Raw genomic sequence first — 14,918 nt, forward strand, 5'->3', positions numbered from 1 at the left:
ATTGAAAAATGTAGGTTTCACTTTATTAACAGATCAGACCACAGGTTAAGTTTACAAAATTAAAACCAAGCAGCAGTGTTGAACTAGCTGTACCATCCCTGTCAGTCCATTCACCTCTGGTCATTCAGCATGGTAGTAAGCAAACACTTGGTAAGGCAGATGGAGACATTTATAGTCTATCTGGGAAGCTGACTGCTAGCCGGGGTACCGTTTGTCCTCTTTACCCAGCTGAAATGTCCCTTTTTCCACGGGTTGCCACAGATAGGCTTTGAAGCCTTGCAACTGTTACTTCCCACACATACTGTCTTCCAGGATTTCCTGAGAAATGCTTACAGCATAAATTATATGTTTTATTTTACATTTGAGATCTCCATATGTCTTCGGATCAGGCTGAATTTGCCTGTAGGGTCTGGAATATACCATTTTTCCCAGACATCAGAATAGGAAGCAGTTCTTCCCCATGGCTTAAAGTGACCATTCCAATGGAGTAACTTGGCGGCCTTTACAAACTGGGGTGAATATCGTTTTCCAGCACTGGAACCTTACATTGAGAGAGAAAAAGCCAAAAGATTGTACTAGTACTAGTCAGAAATAAGAATACTACATCAAACTGCAGAAAACTGAAAGGAAACGATATATTCCATCCCTGAGGATAGTCCCTCAATTAATTCCTTATTAACCAGTTAATTCCTTATTCGCTTAGGCCTTTCGGTGAATTTTTTTGACTTACCAAGGTGGCGGACGTTCCACATGGGGTCGATGGTAGAGTGCTGTTGGTAAAACACTATCAGCAGAGGAGGCGTGGTGGTGCTGCCAGCCAGTGTTCTGCTGTACAGCCCCTCTCTTGGGAGAGACGACACATGTAAGGTGTTAGTGGAGAACCCTAACAAATTAGTCTTGGATAAGAAGACCCCCAGAGTTGAAATAAGGGTCTTCACAGTGTGGTCAGCTGTATACTTACTCTACATTGAGTTTCATCCATTTTTCCAGCTGGTTAGTTATATTCTGTTTTTTCCATTCTGTCAAGTTTGCAACAAAAACTCCAGGATTAAATGAGCAGGTGCTGGCTTTCATGGAAAGTTTACGAATTCTTTCCTTTTTATAGTCAAGATAGCCAATGTAATTGTACTAGAAGACAAATGGGATATATAGTATGTTTACTGCTTCAAACAGAATAGATACATAACTAATAGTAAAGAAAAAACCTGTTTAAACTACTTGGATTATCAGCAGAGGGCTCCATGTAAAGCAAATAAAAGTGACATCTCAGATTCCAAGTTAGAGTAGGAACCTAGAATAAACTTGTAAGCCAAATGTTTAAGGAGAGTTAGGTTGTCAAGGTCATGGACCAGTCCATAGGAAAGCAACCTTGAGTTCTGGGGTGAACCCACTGAGGAATGTAAAATGCAGCAAAAAAGAAAGAGCTCCCCGGTTCTGCTCCTTCCTCCCTGACCCTGCAGCACAGTGCGCGGAGTGTTTGTACAAGATACCAGATAAGTAACTCACCTGGTTCCCTGCTCCACGGATGACAACTTTGGTAGAGGCTGAGTCACAATCTTCTGAAAATGCAGCTGCATGTCCTGGCTTCAACGGTGTATTATAAAGGGCAAGAATATCCCCTGAAATAGACAAAGTGTAAGATTTACACTTCTTTGTTGTTAAGATGGACACTTTGAGTTGCCTTAGAGATGCCCAATCCTCCCAATTAGGATGTTTTATAGGATACAATAAAACAGCCACAACCTCCCACACCATGGACAGAGAACAGCACTGATGGTGACAATCTTTGGTACCTTGCACAATTACATCATCGTCCATATATATGGCCTTCTTTGCACTGGGAACCAGAACTGGCAAGTAGAACCTTGCAAAGGTTAACTGGGAAAGGAAAACAAAAGAGGCAGTGGCATAGGATTTGTTAGTGGCTATGCCTTTTTTAGAAACTCCCAGAATGCTTTCTGTACCCATGCAGAAGACAGCTGAAGGTCTCTAAGAAATGCCCCACCTTGGTCGCCAGGGAGCTACTTGCAGTGCACCCAGTACCCAGGTATTCCAGTCATTTCTTAATACAGTTGACCCTTTAACAATGCAGGGTTTAGGATAACAGCCCCCTGGACAGTCAAAAATCCACATACAACTTTTGACTCCCCCCAAAACTTAATAACCTCTACTGTGGACCAGAAGCCTTACCTAGAATATAAACAGTCAACATATTTTGTGCTACATGAATTATATATGTATTATAATAACATAAACTAGGGAAAATGTTAAGAAAATCAAGGCGAGAACATTTACAGTTCTGTATTGAAAAAATCTGCATATACATGGACCCTTGCAGTTCAAGCCTGTGGTGGTCTAGAGTCAACTACACTCCCAAGTACAAACGGGGATGCACAGAACTCACTGGTTTTATGGATTCCCCCTGGTCAGGATCTTCCTTTACTTTCCCTTCCAAAAGTTTAGTGTCAAAATTCACAATTTTGTACCTGATGGTTTTCAAGGTACTGCCGCTGAGCCAGGACCTGATGAAAATAAAAGCACCAAGTTACAGTTTTATATAACCATGTCCTCAAGACTACAGCCTTCTCTTTGCGCCTTCCAAGGGCATAATGTAAACAAAACCCTGGCGACCAGATAGGTGTCTTAAAGCCCCTTCACCTCTGCAAACCTTGGTTTCCTCATCTGCAGTGAGGGTATGCCCATCCAGGTCCCTGCCGGAACCACCAGGCTCACACCTGGGATCACTGCTGTAGAAAAACTCCCTGTGGAGTTGAGAACATCCCATCACCACATGCGGTCCAACCCTCCAAGCACATGGTGAAGAAAAGTCAATACGATGGTAGTGAAAGGTAATTATTGAGAAAGTGGGAATCACCCCATTGTTAATTCACTGTAATGACGAAGTCGTCCACCTGAGTCTAAGGTATTGTCTTTAAGATAAAGTCCATGTTCTCTAAAGTACTGTATATTTTTTCTGTAGCTATTCTAATGCAGTATTTGTTTTTACATTATTTTAGATGGTTTTGGAGTTTTTAAAATATGGGAAAAATAAGTCATCACAATTTTAACAAACTAAACACGAACCATGTAGAAAACCACAGGGACAGGAAGGTTTTAGAGTTTAGACAACTGTTACCCTGTTAAACAAGATGTTTGACTAAATTTCATAAATTTGAATTCAGAGCATTTTTAAGACCTGGGTGAGCTCTTGTTCGTCAGCTTAGGATTCTATTATGATCAGTTACAATAACTGTAGTAAGGAACGTTTACTGAATGATTATGTTCTTAGTATTTTTTATATATTTTCTCATTTGCAACACGATAATTGTCTAAGTTGGGTATTTTCACCCCATACTTAGAGATGTGGAAATGGGCTTCAAGGGGTTAAGTAATGTTTTCCAATCACTCTGGGCCAGGATCTGGATTCAGTGTCTGCTCACTTCACCACACCACCTTGCTGTTGCTCCCTGTCCCATCCCACACTGGACCTTCTTGGTATGTCCATGAGGTAAGGAACTTGTAACAGGATGTAAATCAACATATTGCTTCCTTTGCCAAGAAACTCATTACCAAAATAATGTCAGCTCGAGTTAATTAACAATGTGTATATGGCACAGTTGATTTACATCTTGGCACAGATTCCTTGTATTATTTCTCCTACAGTGGGGACATGTTTATGATAGAATCACATGGAAAAACATGTCATGTGCTGCTATGTGGTATAATCCCAACTATAGAAAAAGTGTACACATATAGAAGAAAAACCATTTCCTGGATTGGCAGCTGGCCTGTTCTGGAGTATCCTCTAGAAGCAGCAGCATCAGGCAGGCAGAGCTCACCGGAGATGGTCTGCTGTGCCATTGAGTGTAACGATGTAGAACACCACATTGGAGCGAGTGTTGTGCTGAATGCTGTTTATAGCTGCAATGGCCCCCCCGAGCCTATCTTCAGATGCAGCAATGACCACAGGAATCTCCTCGTGTCTCCCGTCTACAGCTTGTCGGGGAACATTTGGGACAAAGTCTATGGGCTGAAACCCCACAATTCCTGAATCTGCAAAGAACACACACAAGGAAGGTATTGTGATACAATCTCATGAGCTTTTGATAGCCCAAGACATGAAAAGAGGTAAGGTGGGGATTATACTTACCTCATTCTCCCCTCATTACAATATGAGGTATATAGCCCAGAAATTGTTTTCCTCTGTGTAACAAGGCTTTTGGAAAAGCAGAAGCATTAAAAAAAAAAAATTGGTGGACTGAATTCTGATACACTGCTGGTGGGAATACAACAGAGTCTTTCTAGAATGTATTTTAGCAATTTGCATCAAGAACCTTAATGGGGGGGGGGCCTGGCTGGCTCAGTCAGGGGAACTGTGCGACTCTTGGTCTCAGGGTCGTGAGTTCAAGCTCCACATCAGGTGCTGAGATTACTTAAATAAACGAACAGGTACATGGCCTCTGAGCCAGTAATTCCCCTTGTCCTCTCTTACGGAAAATATCTGAGAAGTTAATCAAAAGTCACAAGTTTGTTTATAATTGTGAAAACCTAGAAACAGACTAAACAGTTGTTTTTCAAACTATGAATTACATCCCATAAGTAGGCATGAAATCAATTTAGTGGGTCACAATCGGAATATGAGTAGAAAAACAGTTCCTGAGTTGGAATAGAATTAGGAAAGTATCAGACCGCATCACACACAGCAACTCTAAGTACTGTTTCATAAAGGTTCCTCTTAACCTTTTATAATATATATATACATTCATTTACATTCATTGAACACTGAGCACCTAATACATGGAAGGCAGTGTCTAGGCACTGGGGTTGTAGCCATGACTAAAACAATCTGCCATCATGTGGGGCAGACAATAAGCAAATGAGCAAGTACACATGTATACTTGGGTGCTATATGTAACATGCTTCTTGTGGGGGTGCCGTCAAAAAAAGTCTAGATCATTGTACCGAGACTTTTTCCTGTGGAAACAAACTATGTGGCATTAAAATTCTATATGAGGGGTACCTACCATCATGGTGACGTGCTTCAGATACAATCACATGGAAAACCTGTCATGTGCGGCTTATAGAGTGCACAATCTCGTAACAGAAAAATACATACACAGGAAGAAAAACCCAGGAAGGTACTATGCCAAAATTGTAATGATAGTTATCTCTAGGTAATGAAATCTTATATTCGATGAAATTACAGAGCACTTCCTGTGTACCGGCCATCATCCATATGCATGGGAGATAAAGGAGTGAACAAATTACTCTCATGAGGCCTGAATGCTCTTTTCATTTTTATAAATGTTCCCACCAGAACACACATTCCTTTATGTACATACAATATGTATATACGTAAATACACACTGTTACAAAGCATGCTATCAAAGCACTCAGTGAAGGTCCGGGGGAAGCTACTGGTCTTCTCTTGCTGCGGTCAACTATGGTGGCTGGCGACCCCAAAATGATTTCTGACAAACATCCTGAAGCCTCAAACACCCCTCAGTACCAAAGCAGGAGCGGTAGGAACAACTAATTTAAAAGAACTGACAATGGAATTATGCAATAAAGTGATTTTTATAATCAGTTGTTAGGCTTGATGGTTTCGTGTTTCTACTAGAGTCTCCGTGGTATCTTCCACAGGTTAAAAGAAAGGAACAGATGAAAGAAAGTAACCCCACTGACACTAGTAAACAGGGCAGGCATCAAATAGAACAGTGTCACTCACCTGCCCCCACCTTCTGGAGTCCTGCCCTGCTGCAGTGTGAGCAGAGAGCAGCCCACAGAGGCTCCCCTAAGGCCTCTGATGTGGTGAAAGAGATCTGCTGTTAGATCAAACCTTTAACAAATCACGCAACAGGGAGAAGGGGTGGGGCCACAAGAGCACAATGAGTACCGCCACTCCCTGTGCCAGTCTCGCAGCTTTTGTAAGGACAAGAAAACTTTTTTTTTTTTAATTAATGATGTTTTTATTATAGTATGTTAGTCACCATACAGTACATCCCCGGTTTCCGATGTAAAGCTCGATGATTCATTAGTTGCGTATAACACCCAGTGCACCATGCAATACGTGCCCTCCTTACTACCCATCACCGGTCTATCCCATCCCCCCCCCACCTCCCCTCTGAAGCCCTCAGTTTGTTTCTCATAGTCCATAGTCTCTCATGCTTCACTCCCCTCTCAGATTACCCCCCCTTTCTTTATCCCTTTCTTCCCCTACCGATCATCCTAGTTCTTATGTTCCATAGATGAGAGAAAATCATATGATAATTGACAAGAAAACTTTCTTTCCCTTTAGCCTAGTGATGTAACTTAGGATGCTGGGATACAGGGAACTCCAGGTCCTCAACAGATGCCAAGGCATTCGTAAGGGCTCCCATACCTGAAACCTCGTTCCTTAGCAAACTGCTCAGGCCAAGGAAGTTATGGTGCAAAACCAGTAAGAAGAGAGCAACAGCCAGGACCAGGATGATGATGTTTACTGAAACACAGGAAAAGCCTGCATTACATCTCTTTACCTTTTGAGCAGCTATAAAAACAACGTCATCTGTAGAAACAGCATACCTTTACGGAATGACATCTTTCTCTTCTGTCTTATATAAATATTAGTTTTTAACCCTACAAGACAAAAACAAGTCCCCAAAGTCAGTAGGTACATGAGAATGACCATCAAATGCCTCAACACTTTTATTCAGGTAAAAACACACACTATTTTCTGCCAGAAACTCATTTGGAATTAACTTTCCAAGAACCCAAACTCATATTTGAATTTTATATAGTAGTCAGGATAATAAAATACTTGCAAATAAGTTGGGAGAAATAGATAGCCTTGTACATTAAATGTCACCAGAGGAAAAGCAAAATAAATTCTACGGAGAGGAATATTTGGTGTCTAACCACTATAGAAATGTTTTCCAAATGAGTTTCTACTTAAAATTCCTAGTTAAATTAGACATGGACTCAGTTATCTATGATCAAATAACCTGAAGTCAGCCTCATTGGTACAAAATGTCTCTGTTCTGAGTTGTATCCCATTCAGCTTTAATTGGAATTAAAGAGAAAAACATTTTCCAAATTCACTTAAAATTATAGCTCAGTCTGTTAAGAGTCTGCCTTCGGCTCAGGTCATGATCCCAGGGTCCTGGGATGGAGCCCCACATTGGGCACCCTAGTTGGCAGACAGCCAGCCGCTCTCCCTGCTTGTGCTCACTCTGTCAAATAAATAAATAAAATCTTCAAAAAATAGTAGTAATAGGGGCACCTGGCTGTCTCAGTCAGTACAGCTTGCGACTCTTGAACTAGGGGTTGTGAGTTTGAGACCCACAGTAGGTATAGAGATTACTTAAAAAATAAAAAAGAAAAATCTAAAATAATCACAATCATAATTCAGTGGAAATGAGATTGTGTATGTAATTAAATGATCAGATTTCTACAACATCTGTGGATAATGTTTCTTTAAAAGATTTTATGCATCCAGGATATTATGATCTTACCTCTGAGACATTTACCCTTGTCTACCTCATCCTCCCCCATGGGAGTACCTAACATTTACATAAGGCTATTAACTTCACAGAGCACTGTGAATTATGGCATATTTCTAAAATCAAAGTCTGAATTAATTTCATCGTAAAAGCGTGTGCCTGCCAGACACTTGATTTCTCAAGGCCTTTGGAAAAAAGAGAAATATATTGAAGGATTGTTTTAAAAACTGGGGATTATCAGTCACACTACAAATTTGGGAGAAAAGAATTCAGATTCCCAAAGAACAATCTAAACTACACACACACTCTCTCCCTCTCTCATTTCTTTCTATAGCAGTATATATAAAGTGCATTATACCAATGACCTTCTTCCCTAAAGAACGCACATCATTATATACCCTGAGCAGCGTGTCTCTGGCACATGGTGAGCTGAGCCAGGAGCTGCTCAGACAAAACTGTAGCATCTGCTGCTTGGAGCCAATTTCCACCAAGACTGGAAAAAATGACCTCACTCGTTTAAAAAAATAAATCTCATTTACTTAATGGTACAAGAAACAGTGTTTTAGCTCAACAATGTCCACTAACGGTGACTTACAGATAGTATGCGGATTGAGAAGTGGAAGTATTTTTGCTATTCCAGTTAGCGAGACTCAAAAACCCCACAGGCCTAGCAGGTACTTGATGTACTGAAGCAGATCAGCAGGGCAGAAACCACTTGCCTCTAAAACTCTCCCACAGTTTTATCCATATGCAAAATGCCAATTATCATGAGTATGTCTGAGGCACATTTCCTTGCCTGGTGCTATTCCTTGTAGTGAAATTCATTGATGCCGTTAGAAAGACTTCTCGAAACTTCACATAGACCCTGGGATGTGTAATAGTGGCTGTATTTTTCTAAAAGTACACAGCTGTGAAAAATGTGATCCGCCACATTCAATTTTTCACTACGGAAATTCATGTTTTTTGTTTAGAAATTATAAATAAAACCTTCACATTCCCAAATCACTCACAAAACATGCACACACGCATACAACCAGGGCAGGCATATCCAGAAATATGGGGGAAGAAACCTTAGGGAGAAAGAACACCATTTTCTTTAACTTCTAGCCACCTGCATTAGTCTCCACATTCTTGGCAGCCGTGCCTACCTTTCCACTTTCCTTCGTGCTAATATGTAGTCCCATGAAAGGCCATTCCACTGATGCTCTGTAACCTAACCTCTAATTGTTTCCTTGGTCCAGCTTCAGCACTTTCCCTCTCTGCTGGATCACACCCATCAGCATATTATCATGCTCTTCTATCTTCCAGTTAATTAAAAAAAAAAAAAAAAAAAAGACACCACTCCCCACACGCCAGTTGATCCACAGACCCATTTCTCTGCTCCCCTCACTCTAAAAGCTTGAAAAAATTCTCATCTCTAGCTCCACTCCTTCTCCTCTCCAACCAGACTTCTGTCCCTACTGTTGCATTCAAACTAATCTTGTTGATGTCACCAAAGACCAAGGTCATTTTTCTGTCTCCTTATCCATCCCCTCAGAGGCCATCAGGAAAGTTCACCACCACACCCCCTCCTCAATTATGAAATTATCTCATTTGTTTTTTTATTTCTGTGTTCCCGGACTAGAATGTAAGCTCTATGAGAACAGAGACCCCACTCAAAGTGTTTACTGATGTATCCTCACCACCAAAAACCACGACTGGTATCAGGCATGTGATATTTGTTGAATGGTCTTGCAAACACGGGCAATGGTGGTTCTCAGCTCAGAAAGGGAACACCATCTTTGATAATGGTCATGAAGATACATTGCAGCATAAGGACCAACACGGATTCCAACAAAGAGCTCTCTCAAATGCAACCTGACCGGCAATTTCCTTTTCTCATCCTATCTTATAGCTCAAATACCATTAGCCTCTACAGCAACTGCCACACTGAAGTGCATTTTTAAAAGGAATAACACAGAGGTGCCTAGCTGGCTCAGTTTCAGAAGCCAGCGACTCTTGATCTTGGGGTTGTGAGTTCAAGGCCCATGTTGGGTGTAGACATTGCTCAAATAAATAAAACTTAAAAAGGTCGGGTGGGGGGGTTAGTAACAAAGAGGGATAGGTCTATTTCTGCATACAGAAGAAAGTCTATTAAGTCTCTGCCAGGCTGAAAGGTGGAAAGGCACTAAGCATATACAGCCACTTTCTCCTACCTCTGCATCTGGCTAGCTCCTACTTGGCTTTCAGGACTCATGGGAGACTCTCCCAAACCCCACATTCGGCTGCACCTGCCCTGAGCTCCCACATCTCCCAGGCCTCCCTATCCCAGAATAAATCTGGCTGTCATTTATTTCTGGGGTTATGCCATTGTCTCCCTTGAGACGCTCTGGGCTCTAGGAAGGCAAGGGCCTGGTGTTGGTCACAGCTGTATCCTAGGCCCACCGCGTAGCATAGAAAAAGGTACCGTGAATGTGTGAATGAGGGAGGCAGCCCATCCCGGGAGTGCTGAGAATCCCACCGTCTGTGACCCTGACACGCAACACAGCATAGAGGCCAGAGGTCCGGGTTCCCCGGGATGGTTTCTCTCCGAAACGTGGGCACCCACCTCGCTCACAGTAACAAAGGAGGGCCTAAGTTTCTGAGGTAGACACCACCCTTAAGAGAGAGGCAGAGCGATCCCTTGGTGGGTCTCTATTGGGAGGGCCCGGTACAGCCGGCGAGCATGCTGCACGCCAACCTGGAGACTCTCTGGGTGGGAATATCTCTCCATACCGGGGCAGGGGCGACCGAGAGCGGGTCCCCTTTTCCAGGGGATGCCCTTTCTCTCAAGGATGTCCTGGGGTAGTCCCCTCTAAATTCTAGGAGTCAATAGGGCCGTCTTACGCTCAGGGGCGACGGGGTCGGTGGGACGCTCCGGAAACTCCCCCCAGGCCCAGAGCCCCCTCCACCCCCCGGCCCGTTAGTGTCCAGCCGAGCCGCTCCCCTCGGACGCTCCCCGCGGCCGCTCTTACCTGCAGCCGGAGGAGGAGGAGCCACCGCCCGCGCCCCGACCCGCCCCGCCAGCTCAGCGCCCGCGCCGCAGGCCCGAGGGCCCAGTTCGCCGCCAGGCCGCCCGCCTCTCCGCACTCGGAACCGAGCCCACCCGCCCGCTAGCTCCGCGGCCGCCGCGCTCGCCGGCAACCCGAAGCCGGCCAGCCGCTCCGACCGCGGGAGCGTGGCGCCGAACAGGCGCCGCCGGGCAGCCCCGCCGCTGGGGTCCTTGCCGAGAAAAGCCGGTCGCCATGGAGACGGGGTGCGCTACGGCAGTTAGGCCGCGGTGGTGCCGTGGAGGGCAGTTTGTTGGGCCGGGGCCGCGGCTGCGGCTCCGGGTACCCGACAGCACTGACGGCGAACCCTTCACGGGCGCGCGATGCCTCCGCTCGCCCGTCACCACCTCAGCGCTCGCGGGTGGTGCGCCGGGCTACAGCGGGCTCCGAAAGCGCAGGTCGCCTAGCTATGGCGCGGGGCGGGGCTTCGGGCCGTTCGGGTCTGTGGGAAACATCCGCTTCCGGGGCCACGGCCATCGCATTCCCCGGCTCAGGGGGCCCGCCGAGCTGCCTGTGGTACCAGACGCCGGCTCCTAGGGTCCCTGAGTCGCGGCTGCTCTCGCCCGGCTGCCAGCCTTCTCAGCCAGTCATGTTGGAGCATCTGAGCTCGCTGCCCACGCAAATGGTAAGGGCTCGGCCCCAAGACCCCCAGCACGCAGCTCCGCCGCCCTTGTCGGAGCACCGACCCTGTGCTGCGCGGTTCCTGGCCCGGATGGCTGCCTTGCAGTCTCTTTCCTGAATTGGGCTTCCCGGGTCCCCATCTTTCTTCCTCCGGGAGGAACCCCCTGCCCATGCTCTGTTAGGACGCTTCAGTTTCATTCCTTGCCCAGCTTTTGGGGAGGCCCCTGACGTTGGGGTTGCCCGGTGCCAAAGCTGTGAGGCCAGGGCAGAAACTGTGCTGTTTCCGTGGTGGAACCAATTCCTGCTTTGCTTTTCTTCACCTCTAGGATTACAAGGGCCAGAAGCTAGCTGAACAGATGTTTCAGGGAATTATTCTTTTTTCTGCAGTAAGTATTGGTTTTGCATCGTATCATCTTTCTTCTCTCCCTCTGCCAACCGGCTTGACTGTATTTAATACACTTCGTTTGTTTCCAGATAGTTGGATTTATCTACGGGTACGTGGCTGAACAGTTCGGGTGGACTGTCTATATAGTTATGGCCGGATTTGCTTTTTCGTGTTTGGTAAGAAGTTTGTGGGTGTTTGGATGTCAGTGGCAAGTTAAGTTTTCTGAATTGGGTTGGTTTGGTTGGACCTAGCAGTGAGAACCAACTTTTCGAAACCTCTTTTTGCCATCAGTGTTTCACCTTGCTATCACTGGAAAAGTAGAACGCCAGTAAGTGGCAGAGAAAGTAAGCTGCATAAAAGGACCCAGCTCATTTCTTTTGGCAGCAGCCCCAAGCAGTAATCTTAAAGTCGAAACTAGCAGGAATTTCCTATGGTCTTCACAATGCTCCCGCCTCACCTTTTAGCTCTTAAAGCCTTATGTATAAATGGTGAGGCTTGTTCCTAATTCTTAAAATTACGTTGTCTGGGCAGAGGTACATAGTTTTCATTGGAATGTCAGTTTTGCTGCTGCTGTTTTTACTGTTAGCATAGGAGATATTTGGGTACATAATCCTCATACACATAATGCTTTCAAACTTTTAATGTTTAATATTGATGGATTTTCTCTGTTCTGGCTCAGTTGACACTTCCTCCATGGCCCATTTATCGCCGGCACCCCCTCAAGTGGTTACCTGTTCAAGACTCAGGCTCAGAAGACAAGAAACCAGGGGAAAGAAAAGTTAAGAGGCATGCTAAAAATAACTAATTAGGGTTTTCATGATTTAGCTTTACTGTTGCACCTGCTTTCGTTTTGTGTGAGAGGAGCTCAATTGTTTTCATACCCAAAATACGAGCCAAAAGCCACCGCTGCTCTTTCAGCACAGCTGCGTGTAGATTTTGTTCTCTTTATATTTCACTTCTAACTCAGCTGGCTTTTGATTTATAAATATTTTAGACCTTATCTTCATAATCTTCCTCTGAAATGAGAACAGAAAAACAAGTATGCAAACTTTCTTTCAGGTCTACCAAAATAATGGTGAATAAATGCCTCATAAATGAAAGTACAAATTTAACTGTCAAAGTTTTGTAATTCATTATGAGTGGTTAAATTGTTTTAATGTTTTCAATTAAAACGCAGTGCAAGTCTATGTCTAAAGAGTCTTCATTGTTCTGCAAGCAAACCTACTAGTAAAAGCCAAAGTTAGAAGTTTGGGGTTCTGAAAGCATCGTTCCTATTTTCCGTAGCTGCCGGTTCCTAATAGATGTCTTTCTTGACAACAGTAAGCACCTATGAAAAAATTTACTCATATAAATTTGTGGGAAGGTGTAGTATTTTGGTACCACTAAAATAAGGCTGTTGTTAAGCAGAAATTCAATCCATGTTTTACTTGAGGTGGACCAAAGTGGAAACCTATTGTTTTTAAATTTTCCAGAAGGCTGAAGAGAAAAATGTTCTAAAGATTTTGTGTGTGGGATGGGAGTGGGAGGGTTATTATAGATAATATTCTATTTCTCAGTACCAGTAAATAGGACTTAATATGTTTAAAAAATGAGAGCAAAGACCTTAATACAGCAAAAGTCAGGAAGGTTTAAAAAAAAGATAAAAATTAAGACAGTAGAAGTAAGACCGAGCATATCATTAAGAGTAATAAATGTGATTAAAAAGTTAGGAACTCCCAAAAAGTGTTAAAAATCAAGTTACCTCGTATTTTCACAATGACACCCAAAGGTTGAAAATAGGAACAAGGATATATTAGGCAGATGCAGGCAGAAGGGATGGGTAATGGTGAGAAGGTCAGATACTTAACACCAGAAAGCATTAAATGGGGAAAAGGAGCATTTCATAGCTGCTAAGATGTCACTGTTAAGAATCATTATGTATTGGGGCGCCTGGGTGGCACAGCGGTTAAGCGTCTGCCTTCGGCTCAGGGCGTGATCCCGGCGTTCTGGGATCGAGCCCCACATCAGGCTCCTCCGCTATGAGCCTGCTTCTTCCTCTCCCACTCCCCCTGCTTGTGTTCCCTCTCTCGCTGGCTGTCTCTATCTCTGTCGAATAAATAAATAAAATCTTTAAAAAAAATCATTATGTATTAAATATGACGTGGCATGTATGAAGAAAGAATGTTACATACATAAGAGTTGGCAAAGCTGCACTCTTGGTAGGAAACCAACACCACCTTTGGTCTGTGGACCAGGAGATCGAGAGGAAGACTTGCACTTGTTCTCTCTACTTGAAACATCTTCCCTTAGATATGTATGACTTGTTCTTTACTTTCATTAAGTCTCTGCTCACATGTGACTATAAAGAAGCATCTCCTGACCTATCAAAATAAAGTGGGATGCCTCATTATTCTATGTGCACTGATACATCCCACATTATATTTTTCCCTTGGCCCCCCCCAGAATGTAAGCTTCATGGGAACAGCGATCTTGTTGTGCTCTTTGCTGTTTGCATAGTACCTATAAGAGTTTGTGACACTTTGTAGGTGCTCAGTAAATATTCACTGAGTGAATGATTCAGAGCTGCACCATCCAATATGGTGCCATTAGTCACATGTGTCTATTTAAATGAAAATTAAAGACTGAGTTCCTCAAACTAGCCACATTTTGAGAGCTCAAAAGCCATATATGACCAGTGGCTCCCTTATCACAATGCAGATACAGAACATTTCCATCATCACAATAACTCTGTTGATCAGGTCTTATCTACATAGGTTTGAATAATATAGAAAGGCAAGTGATTCTGTCTATGCATAACCAATTCACCTTTTTAAATGCCCATAGGGCCATTCCAATGTTAGGTCATCTGAGCCACAGGGAAAACAATTTCAAGAAATAAAAGTTGGGCAGGTCGTATTCAGTAACAACATGGCGATGTAGCTGGAGCAAGGAGGTAAAAATTTTCTTGGCTTTTGAAATACAGGTACCCCCTGCTTTCCAAAAGCTCATTTCATGCCACTTTCCTTTTACAAAAGGCTTACATTTCTACAGTAATGGCTTTTTTCATAAAAGCAAAAATCCTCTTCAGATTTTTTTCAGTTAGCAAAAACAGGTACTACTGTAGGTGTTTTGTAAAAGCAAAGTGGTGTGTCTTAAGCTTTCAGAAAATCGGGGATACTCTTCGCTTTCACCATTTCAGCTTACCAAAGGTTTCATAGGAATGCTCTACTTTTGGACAGCCAGGAAACCTTGTATGTGGAAATTAAGGAACACCTTTTTTTTTTTTTTTTAAAGATTTATTTATTTATTAGAGAGCAATCACAAGCAAGAGGAGCGGCAGGCAGAGGGAGAAGCAGGCACCCACTGGAGCAAGGAGCAGGATGT

General features: G+C 43.7%; 2 protein-coding genes across 4 annotated transcripts; one reads left to right on the forward strand and one right to left on the reverse strand.

Annotated features, from left to right (window-relative positions):
• Position 1: 1 nt before the first annotated feature.
• GLT8D1 (glycosyltransferase 8 domain containing 1) lies at positions 2 to 10,540 on the reverse strand. Of its 3 annotated transcripts, none has more exons than XM_048226601.2 (10): positions 10,475 to 10,540; positions 6,565 to 6,618; positions 6,383 to 6,481; positions 3,840 to 4,053; positions 2,405 to 2,522; positions 1,794 to 1,878; positions 1,507 to 1,619; positions 962 to 1,128; positions 731 to 843; positions 2 to 541 (listed from the first exon to the last, which is right to left on the reverse strand). In XM_048226601.2, the coding sequence occupies exons 2-10, from the start codon at positions 6,578 to 6,580 to the stop codon at positions 351 to 353; spliced, it is 1,116 nt and encodes a 371-aa protein (XP_048082558.1). In that variant the 5' UTR covers positions 6,581 to 6,618; positions 10,475 to 10,540; the 3' UTR covers positions 2 to 350. The 3 variants fall into 3 exon arrangements, with proteins under 3 accessions (XP_048082558.1, XP_057167770.1, XP_057167768.1); XM_057311787.1 differs by having other exon boundaries at positions 10,347 to 10,482; XM_057311785.1 differs by lacking the exon at positions 10,475 to 10,540 and adding an exon at positions 8,630 to 8,783.
• Positions 10,541 to 10,634: 94 nt separating this feature from the next.
• Positions 10,635 to 13,674, forward strand: SPCS1 (signal peptidase complex subunit 1). The gene is made up of 4 exons (XM_026501006.4): positions 10,635 to 11,174; positions 11,497 to 11,556; positions 11,645 to 11,731; positions 12,235 to 13,674. The coding sequence occupies exons 1-4, from the start codon at positions 10,959 to 10,961 to the stop codon at positions 12,358 to 12,360; spliced, it is 489 nt and encodes a 162-aa protein (XP_026356791.2). The 5' UTR covers positions 10,635 to 10,958; the 3' UTR covers positions 12,361 to 13,674.
• Positions 13,675 to 14,918: the final 1,244 nt, after the last annotated feature.

The sequence above is a fragment of the Ursus arctos genome, unplaced genomic scaffold, assembly GCF_023065955.2.
Source record: "Ursus arctos isolate Adak ecotype North America unplaced genomic scaffold, UrsArc2.0 scaffold_14, whole genome shotgun sequence".
NCBI classification, from domain to species: domain Eukaryota; kingdom Metazoa; phylum Chordata; class Mammalia; order Carnivora; family Ursidae; genus Ursus; species Ursus arctos.

What these genes read in the sequence shown, in the direction of transcription:
- GLT8D1 (XM_048226601.2), bottom strand. An exon ending in AGGGGGAATCCATAAAACCA is followed by an intron (nt 1,879 to 2,404) that starts GTGAGTTCTGTG and finishes TTCCTTTCCCAG; the next exon opens with TTAACCTTTGCAAGGTTCTA. An exon ending in TGGATGAAACTCAATGTAGA is followed by an intron (nt 844 to 961) that starts GTAAGTATACAG and finishes GTCTCTCCCAAG; the next exon opens with AGAGGGGCTGTACAGCAGAA.
- SPCS1 (XM_026501006.4), top strand. Translation starts at nt 10,959, where the DNA reads ATGGCGCGGGGCGGGGCTTCGGGCCGTTCGGGTCTGTGGGAAACATCC. An exon ending in GCTCGCTGCCCACGCAAATG is followed by an intron (nt 11,175 to 11,496) that starts GTAAGGGCTCGG and finishes CTTCACCTCTAG; the next exon opens with GATTACAAGGGCCAGAAGCT. An exon ending in GATTTGCTTTTTCGTGTTTG is followed by an intron (nt 11,732 to 12,234) that starts GTAAGAAGTTTG and finishes GTTCTGGCTCAG; the next exon opens with TTGACACTTCCTCCATGGCC.